Source organism: Chelonia mydas, chromosome 9 (genome assembly GCF_015237465.2).
Source record: "Chelonia mydas isolate rCheMyd1 chromosome 9, rCheMyd1.pri.v2, whole genome shotgun sequence".
NCBI lineage: Eukaryota > Metazoa > Chordata > Testudines > Cheloniidae > Chelonia > Chelonia mydas.
In genome coordinates this window covers 84,059,122-84,071,158 of record NC_057855.1, presented here as the reverse complement: position 1 = coordinate 84,071,158, position 12,037 = coordinate 84,059,122, and the positions used below count along the sequence as shown (strand labels likewise).

Genomic DNA, 12,037 nt, shown 5'->3' with positions numbered 1-12,037 from the left:
CATAGGCTACGTGCTATAGTTTGTGAATTTGCTCTTTGCACAGACGGTAAATATAAAACAAAAAATTATCCCAAACTGATGATACACACAAATTATTTAAGGTCCCTAATTCTGCCTTGTTACCTTATCAAGACTATTTTGGTAAAAGTACCTTAGATATACAAGTCCCTAACAGAGTTATGTGGTTGGATGTTTATTTAAACTGAGGATATCTCTAGTAGCTCTGAGAACAATGGTTCAGAAATATCAAGCCCTTACTGAGTACAAGGGCTTTTAATGAATTCTTGAGTCACATTTTATGTTTCCTAAAAACTCAGTTCCCATCTGGATGAGGCCTGGTATGATAGTGCAGTTTGAAATTGGGAGATTTTCATTTTTTCTTCACAAATAGATGAGACTACTGGGCCTAATCGGGAGATGTGCTGAGTACTTGCAAAACCCAAGTGAAGCAAGATGCTGATGCTCAGCATCTGAATGGGAAAACATGACTTTTGAACAAAAATAATTACCCAGACCAATAGTTAATGTCTTGTTTGCCTTTATTAACCACAGTTTGGAAACTGAACATTAACAAAAAGGAGATGCCACCCCACGCTGTTTTTCTAGTATTCATTTAAGACCATAGCTTAAGACCATAGTGGTGCTTGGTGCCTTCCAGACAAAAATGAAAATGCAGCCCCTGCTCTGAAAAGCTGGCATTCTAAAGGATGACTGACTTCTACCCAGAAAAGGGAAGTACCCATTCGATGACTGAGCAATGAAGCTAGGCATATGTCCTGCTCAGTCCATCCTTTTTTTTTTTTTAATTGCCCTCCTGTTATCTTTCATTATGTAAACACAACTCAGAGGGGAAATCTGAAGTTTACAGGCCTTGTGGAAAAGTGTCTTGGGTAGCAACTGGAAGGAGAGGGGGTAAATACAGGGTTGATTGGAAGAAGCTCTGGAGCCAGGAGTGGAAGATCATAGACTGTGGCCCTGATCTTGCGAAGACATGCTCGTGCTTAACAGTACCCATCGGGGTGAAATCCTGGCCCTACTGAAGTCAATGGAAGGTCTGTCACTGAAAGCAATGAGATTACTCATGGTGCATAAAGCGAAACAATTACATAGACCCTGCTCCTGAAAAGACTTGTGTATTTCAGTCGTGTGCATCTAGAACAGAACCCCCTTTTCCTCACCCTCCCCTCAACATCCAAACAAATAAACTGGTGCTCTGATGCTTCTATTGCTGGCACCTAATGAGTAGAATGGGTGATAAATAAAAATGTTTTCCACAAATATTTGCTCAAATTTTTAAAACAAACACTGGAGCGATTTGACTTTTACTGACCACAATATTCGCAGAAAGTGAATTTCAAAGTCTCATACCTAAGCATTCACTGAACCCCCATTTTAAATACCATGTGATTTATCAGAGCAGTCCCAACTAAAACAAACATTTTTCTGTAGTTTTGTCTGTCAATTTAAAAAAAAAAAAAAAAAGATCTGGAATTTACAAGGCCCTCGCTTCAAATCCTCTAAAATGCTGATACCTATGGGTGTTGTCAACCTCACTGTAGAAAGAAGCTGAAATTAATAGCTTTAGCCTTAATTAGTTCTCAGCATGGACATACTGTATTTATGGCTTTCTCTTAATTTCTATTTTCCCATATAGTCTGAAAACCACTGATTGTAATTATAACCTGAAGGAATTGTGTGAATATTTAACAGTGCATTAGAAATACAGTAATATGTTTTTTAACTAGTAGAAATAAAGCCCAGCGGATGAAGAATACAAAACAGGTGATTTTAGCAGTAAAAAAATGTACATCCAACAGCTGCTTGCTTCTGTGTTTCCATAAACTTGAATGCTAAATAATGCGGCTTCTACATTTTAAAATATACACAAATTGAATACTTACAAAAAAAACTGTTCCAAGGCTACCTCGGAAAGATGATTTCATATGTACATACTAATGAAATTATTCTGGAGGTCACAAATTGCTAGGGTGCAAAAGGGTAACAACAAATCTTGAACTGTGTGCTTACATAGAGCACATTTCAATAGTGATAAAGCTGTGCTGAATAATGATAATGGCTTTAAGTCCAGGTAGAAATCCAAATTTTTCATGGAAGGGGAATGAAAATCAGTTACAGCTGGTCTGAATTTGGCTCCAAGTTGCTCGTGCATCACTGAAACCAAAGATTATGCCAATTCTTTTAAAAAGCAAAACAAAACGAGCTCATCTTTAAGTAAGAACTTCCCAGGGAAGCCAGTTCTCAGTCTCTAATGCTTAATACTCTGAGCACCTCTGCTGCAGTGATTTGTTTTAATTAGTTTAGAGTTAAGTTCCTTTCCGACTGAAAATCCATTTCATTACATATTTTCTCATCTAATCAATGCGTATTGCCCTAGGCCATGCCAAATGCTTTCTGCAAAGACAACTAATCTGTGAAGCACAAACTTGTTTAAGAAAATCTATCATTGGCTATAGATGAGTGCATCAAATGGATGGGTGATATAATATGGAGCGCTTTATTATAATATTGTATAATATAATATAGTCACTCTGCAATGTGAATGAGAAAGGCTCAGAGACTTTCTGAGGTAGCCATGAATAGGAAAACAAACATGAAAGAAAAAGTGTAGCACCATGTTCCACAAAACAGTCAGAGGTTTCAGAGATTAGTCTGTCCCTCCTTCCTTCTGTGTGAAGCTATGTTTCTTATGGATCTAAAACATAATTTCAGTAGTGTTCTGGCTGTTGTAACTTATCCACAAACCACCAGCAGAATGGGTGTATGTGCTTATAGTTCTTCCAATGAATGAGGTTTAAACTCTTAGGTAGCAAAGTTTTATTTGTTTGGGTTGTTTTTGCTACAAGTTCTTCATGCACACTTGGCAACGGCTGACTCGTGTTCGGAGCTGTCCTGCTTTCAGAGTTTCTGAGGGAGGAGCACTGACAAACTGCTGCGTGCGTTCGACTGTGGTCAGCCAGAAGCTGTATTTGTTTGCAAAGTAATGGCAGGTTCCTCTGGCACCATTGCATTCAATGAAAGGAGTAGCACGGAAATCCTCGAGGCAAGAGCCGGGTGAGACAAGGGACTGACCTCCGCCTTCCGCGCCAGCTGCAGTGTGCTAGAATGAATATGGTCATTTAATTGAGTTCCAAAAGAAGGAAATAGGCAGTTACACGGGGACTCCCGGGATACATTTGTTGCCATGAACAAAACGGGGAAATCTACATTGCTCCTCCAGGACACCTGTAGCTACATGTCACTTGGATAAGGGTTACGGGGGAAAGCACAAGAATGCAAACCCCGGGTTGAATATAGGATTCTGGTAATATAAAAAAGCAGCTTTTCACTTATGAAGTGAGGTAATTTGAAAACTGAGAAACAATAAAGAATCACAGTGCTATTTTTAGAATCACTTTGCAATCACACTTTAATGAGCTACCCGGAAATCTCATTGTAGAACATTCTGGAAAAAGCCATACAGCAGGGAGAAGGGGTTATGTCTGTGCTATAGTTTTAATTGCCGTGTTGTAGCCATGTTGGTCCCAGGATATTAGAGACACAAGGTGGGTGAGATAATATCTTTTATTAGCTCAACTGCTGGTGGTGGGAAAGACAAGCCTTCGGGCTTACAGGTCTGGGAAGAGCTGAAGGAGAGCTCAGCGTAAGCTCAAAAGCTTTCTCTCTCACCAAGAGAAGTTGATCCAGTAAAAGATATTACCTCACCGACCTTGTCTCTCTATAGTTAATTAGCTGTTTTGAGGTTTAAAGGAATCAGTTCTTACGGGCCACTAGTCTCTTTGATAGTATGGAAGTATTCTATTTCTTCCACCCCACCGTAAACTTTATCAATACACTTGAGAAGTTAGCTAAATGGCAACAAAATGGCTGAGGTTATAGAAGGCCTGCTGGTAATACGCAAGGAACTCCTTAGGTCAGCTCGTTGTGGAGCTCTCAGTTTCTTGGACGCAACTGTTAAAACTAGCAAACTTAGTGGCAGAGTTTGACTTTGCCACTCCGTTTGCTAGTTTTAACAGCTGCGTCCAAGAAACTGAAAGCTCCACAACAAGCTGACCTAAGGAGTGAATGCTTAGGTTTTAATGCCAATATTAAAACAAGCCTCGTATAGTGTGACCGTCTTTGCATTAACAAATCGATTTTCTTACCATTAGAAAAGAGTATCCGATCCACAGGCTGCGCCAGCCCTCGGGGCACTGCGGGATGGTAATGTCCTGGCTATGTACTGCAATAGCCTGGGAAGGTGCTTCACACACTGAGCAATGACTGATGTACTGTGGGATCTCCAGACGGCTCACTGGCATCATGGGGATGGGAGCAGTGGTGGAGAGCCAGTAGGATTTGTCATTTCGGCTGGCATAGTAGCACACCTCATAGATGTTGCAGTAAATAAATGGCATGGTGCTGAAGCGAGGCAAGCAGGAGCCAGCAAAACCTGGGTGGGGGAGGGAGGCAGGGAGGAGGGGAATGGAGAAGAGAACAAAGGGCTCATCAAGCTGCTGCCAAAAGGCAAGAGCTAGTAAAGACCAGACCCAGATGATAAGCAAGTGGCAAGTATCATTGCACCCTCAGTGTCACATTCCACCCTCAGATTCACACCTCTTACAAAGCCCAGTGAAATCAGTGGGAGTTGTGCAGTGTGTACGGGGGAGTGGAATTTGGCCTGCCTCATTTGTGACAGAGACTTTTTGACTCACCTAGATCCTGGTTGTGCGCCTTTTCCTGCCCCTCCACATACAGCAAGCTGTAACCCTCCCAGAGCTTATTCATTCCAATTGGGCACGGTGGGATCTGCTCTGACTGGCTGTGCTTCACCAAAGTGTATCCAACGCCTACACTCCGACCCGGCATTCCGGGCAAACCAAACAGGCCTGGCTTTCCAGAGACACCTGGGAGAGAAAGTCAGTCACGAGTTGCGAGTACACTGTAAGTTAGCTGACTTGTGTTTGGGCATTTACGTCACTTCTGCCCTACCTGCAAGCAACGTAAAGCTCAAGTATTGATGGGTGCCATGTGATCGAATAGGCCCGGCTGAGTCTCAAAGCCAATCAGTACACTACGGTACTGACTCACCATTGATCACTTTCCATACCATTAATTTTTCTGTGTCTCACCCAATCACCGTGGTATACAGGCACTAGCAACTGTAGTTCATAATACAATAATTCTGCCTTGCCCTTCTGGGTGAGGGCCTCCAGCGCTCGTTAATTCCCACACAAGTGCTGTAGGGGGTGGTGTTTTACCCTGATGGCACAGAGGTTCAGTAGCTCGTCCCAGGTTACAGAGCTAGTCTGTGGTACAGCCAGGAACAAAACCCAGACGCTCTGACTCTCAGTCAAGCACCAGGATGTGCCTTCCATTCACCATCCCACTCCAACCACATTTCTCCTCTCTGACTCGCTCCTTTTCAAATTCTACAGGGAATGCCCTGCTCCTGTGCTTCCAAACCCTCCTGATGACTCCCTATTTATTACAGCTAGAAGGGTGTCCAGCATCCTATACAATGAATCATCAGTAAGGCTAAGATTTTGTCATGGATAGTTTTACTGAAGTCACAGATAGGTCACAGGCAATAAAGAAAAATTCATGGAAGCCCTTGACCTGTCGGTGACTTTTACTAAAAATATCCCTGACAAAATGGGGAGCTGTGGAGCCCCCACACCTCCAACAGCGACTGGGCAGCTGCGGGGGCCCCATCTCAGAGATCTGGGGGCCCCCACCACCTGTGGGGGCTTGGAGCTCCAGGGTCCCCACCCCCTGGGGCAGCCAGGAGTTGTGGGGAGCCCCTCCTGCCCACAAGCTCGGCAGCTTGAAGCTCCGGAGGGCCACTGCCACCTGTACCCAACAGTTCCCAGGCCACCGTGGGCAGCGGGGGACCCTACTGCTCCCAGCCGCTGCGGGCTGAAGTCATGGAAGTCTCTGGAAGTCACAGATTCCTTGACCTCTGTGACAAAATCGTAGCCTTAATCATCAGTAGCAACAGATAGTAATCGCATACGCTAGAGCATGCTGCAGTGGGTGAGTTTACTCCCAACTGTCTCACTAAAGGTGAAATTCACATCAATGCAGACACACGGCACAAGATCCTGGGCACCACATAGGTCCTTCTTTTTTAAGTCTATAACGTGGAATTTCTGTGATGTCTGTGGCCTTGGGCGGCATCCCTGCATTAGGAGGCCAGCTGAAATCTTGCTGATTGAGCACTCATAGAATACCAAAAGAACAAATTAAAGAATAAAATTACCTTCCAATCCTGGTGGCCCTGGAATACCTGGGGTTCCTGGATCCCCAACTGTGCCATCTGGCCCTGGTAAACCAGGACGGCCCACCTGACCTGATCTGCCTGACAGACCTTTTGGACCTGTAATTAAATGTAATGATTATTATTTAATTTGCTTCTCTCATCAAAGACTTTATTCCTGGTATCAACAGGAGGATGTATCATGATTAGCAATGCTGAGGGCTTAAATTTACAATTTAACAAATTTAACAAATTAATAGCTTGGCACCGTGAGTCAATATGACCTATGACATGATGCGTATAACATGTTCAAGCATTACAAATGAACAGAAGAGACAGTGTTCAGATCTGGGTCAGGCTTAGGCTCCAGTGGATTTGAGTTTGAAGCCAAAGCAGAACTTGGATTCAGGTTTGGATATGATGCCAGTAAAATTTTGTGATTATTTTCATCTGATCTCTCAAGATTTCTGCCACTGTAAACAGAGAAAAGATTACCTGGTCTCAGAAGACTACCACCATTTTTGGGCTAAACCCTTACAGAAGCAGCTATCTTTGATTGATTTCAGCCACATCCAAATGGGCATCCTCCAATTTTGCATCTCATACGCTCCAAAGTTACATAATGGCACGTTTAGATCCATGGATTTGAATCTAAATTCCCCTCTCCCACCTGCTGTAAAATTCAATGGAATTAGCACTTGAGGTCTCTGTTTAATATTGTAATTTTGTGCTTTAGACCAGCGTGCAGGGAAAAGAGCAGACACCTGCTGGGATTTTGTCTCTCCAAGAGCTTGCACCTTGAGAAATTGTGTTAATATTTAAAGTTAAGTTGTAATCATTGCCCCACATGACAAGGAACATTCAGCACTGCAGTGGTGGCTATGCAGGGCCTGATCCTGCACCCACTGAAGTCAATGGCAGAACTACAACAGTGCAAAATCAGGTCCCCAAAGCAACGTGTTACAGTATTTCATGCTGACACAATCCCAATAATTCTCCAAAATGAATCATTCTCAGACTGATTAGATCTGTTGCCAGATCCACGCTGCCATCATGCCAACTGCATCATGACAGCTGCTTTCAGTTCCATGAACCTAACGCAAATGGGACTACAAAATCCTGTGAACATAATGTGCAAGAAAATATTTCTAGCCGGTTCTAATAAAAAGAAAAGATAGATACACTCTGGTCATTTCCATTACAAAGCTTCTAAAGAAAAGCATATGAACTTTGACAGCACAATTTACAAAGCCGCTTCCTGTGACTGCAAGAAGTCCAACATTTCAGTTTCACTTATTTGATGTGCTGCTTTTTACCTTGCTGCCCATCTGGTCCCTGAAATCCACGATCTCCAGCATAGCCAGGGACCCCATCAATTCCTGGCAGACCAAGTAGCCCTGGAGGAACTATGACTTCTTCTGGTTTTGGTACTAGGCCTGGAGCGCCTGGTAGGCCCGGGAAACCTGTACACATTGCAAATGGCACCCTAAGCACCCCACATAAAGTACACAGATAGGATTATCTACTAGCCCAAGGATGTAGTTCAACAGATTGAGAATGCCCTGTATGTTAGCACTGGGTATATTCCCATGACTTCCCAAGCTCTTGTTAAAAGTCCCTAATTTCCCTAAGTCCCAGCCCTTTTTTATTTTTTTGGCTACAAATACAGGTTGTTGGGGATCTGGGGGAGAAACAGTAATCCTCCCGCCCACCCTCCTCCCCAGCAGGAAAGACACAGAGATTGATAGAAAGATCAACACAGAAACAGAGAGAGTTCCAATTTCTGCAAGCAGTTGTCTCCACAGAGAAAACACTAAAGAAGACACATTTTAAGTAACGAAGTTGCAAAGACTGGTTCCCAACATTCCCAAAGTCTGGGCGTGTTTGGAGCTGGGTTGCTGGTTTATGCCCATCCCCATTTAAAAGTCACCAAAAGCTCCGGCTTTATACTTGGGTGGAAAAAAGGAACAAACCCCAAAAGAACAGAAACCCGCTCACTGTGCTCCCCGACCTTCCACCCCACAAGCTGTTTGCAAGTGCAGTACAGCTCTCCAAACCATCCTGTGCTCACCTCGACGGCCAGTTTCACCTTTCAGCCCAGGAATTCCAGGGTCCCCTGGAAGCCCATCTTTACCTGGCATCCCCATAAAGCCTGGCTCAGCCTTCACACCTGAGAAGATACAGAGCAAAGAGTAATGGATCTCGAAAACGAATCCTTGGTTCTGTACCTGCGTGAAATACTGGCAGATGCACCGGGGGGCAGAGGTCTGGTTCTAAACAACACAGTCGCACCCTTGTGTCAGTTCTGATTCCCAGAACTGACTGGCACCTCCGCGGGGCTACTCTGTGAGAGCTTCCACTGTAACATTATTAGCGGGGAATCTTACACTGACTCTGAAATCATTGCACACTTGTGGAAAAAGCCATGGGAGGGGGTTCTGGGGAGGAGGTATCTTCCCCATGTGAAATTTCTTCCCACTGACACCCCCAAGGGGGCAGGGTTTGCTCTCACGAATAGGCCCTGGAGCCCACCCACAAACCCAGGGAACCTGCCAGAGGCCTCGTGCTCTCACAGCAGCTTTGATCTCCAGTGTCCTTCTTCACCTGGCTCCCAAGCTCCATAGCGCCCGTAGAATCACGCTTCCTACAGGGGGGGACCAGAGGAAGGGTGATGTGCTCTCCCACTGGCCCTGCCTGACTCCCCACAGACCACTCTGTCTCTGCCCCCTCATGGATCTCCAAGTCCATGGTGTGGCCAAGGCGAGGCCCAGAGGATGTGTGGATGGGTAGGAGAGAGCTGTGGCAGCAGCTCTTCCTGGCCCACAGAAGAGGGGAGATCTGTATGTGGATCTGGGGATAGGCAATCCCAGCCAACAGCAGCGAACAGCAAAGACAGTGTTCCTGTCTGTGGAAATAATGAAGAGAAGTGAAAAAATGCAAGGTGGGATTTTCAAGAGTGCTCAGGGCTGGCTGGCCTATCGTCGCTCCATCCCTGTAGGTAAAAATGGAGTGCTTTGGAGAAACCTACCTTCAGCGTTCCCAGAACAGAAAACAAATCCCAGAATGACACACACCTACATCAAAGCTGATTTCACAGCTATCAGGCTCACAACATGTGACAGTTCTTTATACTTCCAGGGGGCAGCTTCAAAACACTGTACAAAAATACCTTTGAGTCCCGAAGCTCCTGGAATTCCAGTTGGACCAGGGAGTCCTACGTCACCCTTTATGCCTGGCAAACCAGGAACTCCAGGTAAACCTGGAAGGCCGGTATCACCTTGATTGGAGGCTGGGCCGGAGAGCCCTCGAGGACCTGGAGGACCTGGGGGGCCTAGGAACAAAATGGGTGAGAAAAATCAGTTCCTGTAACAGACAGAATGCTCCTATTATCCTCAGCTGGTCACCCTATAGAATACTCATTCATTCACTCTTTGGCTGCATGGGAGCAAGGTTTCCAGGGTGAAGGATCATCAAAAATATCATTTCGCCTTCATAACAGTCAGCTCAGCAGGCCAGGAGGAGGATTTACTACAAACTATTGTATTGCAGGTCAAATCTCTATTTCTTTTGGTTCCCCAACTGCAAGCGAAGGGAGTTCACATCTCTTCCCCCTGCGAGCGCTGGTGAGTCACGCTGCACTGTGATTGATCAGAGCATGTACAATGATGCTTTTTGCGGCAGGGACCGTCTGTTTGTTCTGTGGTTGTACAGCGCCTAGCACAGTGAGGGCCTGGTCCATGAGTGGGGTTCCCAGGCACTACCGCAGTACAAATAAAAAAGGAACAACAACAGGAATGAGGATGATAACGACGGCATGATGAAATCTGAATAATTAAATCATACTTGTGATTAATGAGAAATTGTTATTTTGCATTTATATTGCCACCTTTCACCCAAGGAGCTCAAAGCATTTACGAAGTTGGATAAGCACAGTATTATTATCCCCATTTTACATCAGGGGAAACTGAGGCATAGAGCAATAAAACCATTTACTCCAGGTCAGTGGCAGAGCAAAGAACAGAGAACCCAGACCTCTTGATTCCCAATCCCTGCTCTAAACACCAGATTAGATTGACTGATTGCTCATAAAATCCAATTTCCCCTTCTCAGCTGTTCCCAGGAAATGTGTATATGAATGACAGTCAACCTTGCTATTTCCACAGTTAGAGCATATAACACAAATGAGCTACACGAAGGAGGCTCTCATCTTCATACCTGGATTCCCATCCACTCCAGGACGGCCAGGATCACCACGTCTCCCAGGTATATTTGAAGGAAGAGAGATGCCAGGAGGTCCTGGTAAACCAGGCAGACCCAAGGTACCTGGAGGACCTAGAATTACAGATGAATATTGAAAAAAAACCAGGCAATGCCTGCATCCCTATTGTGACCATCAGGGATGATCCACGTGGACAGTGTAACATCAATATGGGTACAGGATGTTATCCCAAACAACACCCCCTCCCCCTCCAGGGAAGGAACAAACCCCCTTTCTCATTAGCACCACGAGAGAGCTATAAAAGCTAATTCAAACTATGCACTCAATCATTTGTCATACATTAGACCATGCCACACCTTTACTTTGTGTTTACAAATCAACAAACCAATGGCCCCTTCACATCTTTATGACTGTGAATTTCCATTATTAAACTACACTGACCCTACATATACTCCCTGCTGTCCCAAGTCTAGGTACATTCGATTAGTCAATACAATTCATCTGCTTCCACAGACGTTACTATTTACCCATGTCTCCTGATGATCCTTTCTGCCCAGGGAGTCCTGGGGCTCCTAGGCCAATGCCTGGGGAACCTTCTTCACCCTTAGGACCTGGAAGCCCTGCAGGGCCATTCAGTCCAGCTTCACTCAGACCTAATCAAACATGTTTAAAGGGGACAGAGGAGCCTTTTAAAACTGCTTGATGTAAGTTCATTTGCATGTTCAGTCAGTATACAGCGTTAGCCATTCACTCCTCTACTGCCTGGAGTTCAGAGAAATCACTGGGGCCAAATCTGGTCCCAACTCCAGTCCCTTATATGCTGCTCTGGTGGTGCACAGTGGATGTAAATAAGACCCAAGGAGCTGGGGAAGAATTCTCCCAGCCTAAGAACAGCATAGCCCTATGTTACTCCTTTCATGAGCCCTGGTGTAGGGATGTGCCCATAGTGCTTGGTGCAACAAGGATTCTGGGCTCCAGTGAAGCCCATAGACAGCCTGGGAAAGTCAATTTTGCCTCCCATCCCCCTGGATTGTGTCTTCTGTGCCGCTCCTCTCAGGAGATACAATACAGAGTTGAACCCACTGTTCAAAGGATTTCAGACTCCAAGATGGAGGGATCAATCAACATCCACTGCTCAAGAAGATCTGGAGTGAAGCATGAGGTGCTGCAGGATAGAGGCAGGGCTCTGGGAGATCATAGAATCATAGAATATCAGGGCTGGAAGGGACCTCTGGAGGTCATCTAGTCCAACCCCCTGCTCAAAGCAGGACCAATCCCCATATTTTGCCCCAGATCCCCTAAATGGCCCCCTCAAGCACTGAACTCACAACCCTGGGTTTAGCAGGCCAATGCTCAAACCACTGAGCTATCCCTCCCCCTGTGCTTGGCAAGAGCCAATATTATATAGTCTTTCCATTCTCACAGACATGAAAATCAGAAAACAAATGCAAATCATTTGAGTGCTTCAGAAAATATGGCAATTGTCTTTATTTCCCAAAAATAAAGACTTTGAAATCAGGGAAACATGGAGAGCACTAGAGAGATATTTACAAACTAGAAAT

The 12,037-nt window shown here is 45.0% G+C and overlaps 1 protein-coding gene across 6 annotated transcripts in view; it reads right to left on the bottom strand.

The window, feature by feature from the left end:
• Positions 1-521: 521 nt before the first annotated feature.
• COL4A6 (collagen type IV alpha 6 chain) overlaps positions 522-12,037 on the bottom strand; it is a 185,939-nt gene continuing 174,423 nt past the window's right edge. For all 6 annotated transcript variants that reach the window (XM_043522997.1, XM_037908887.2, XM_043522996.1 and 3 more), the window contains 9 exons: positions 11,003-11,128; positions 10,472-10,588; positions 9,426-9,587; positions 8,328-8,426; positions 7,573-7,719; positions 6,260-6,376; positions 4,713-4,904; positions 4,164-4,450; positions 522-3,118 (listed from right to left, as the gene is read on the bottom strand). In XM_043522997.1, the coding sequence (XP_043378932.1) occupies positions 2,858-3,118; positions 4,164-4,450; positions 4,713-4,904; positions 6,260-6,376; positions 7,573-7,719; positions 8,328-8,426; positions 9,426-9,587; positions 10,472-10,588; positions 11,003-11,128 (1,508 nt within the window). In that variant the 3' untranslated portion in view covers positions 522-2,857. The remainder of the gene's footprint in view (positions 3,119-4,163; positions 4,451-4,712; positions 4,905-6,259; positions 6,377-7,572; positions 7,720-8,327; positions 8,427-9,425; positions 9,588-10,471; positions 10,589-11,002; positions 11,129-12,037) is intronic.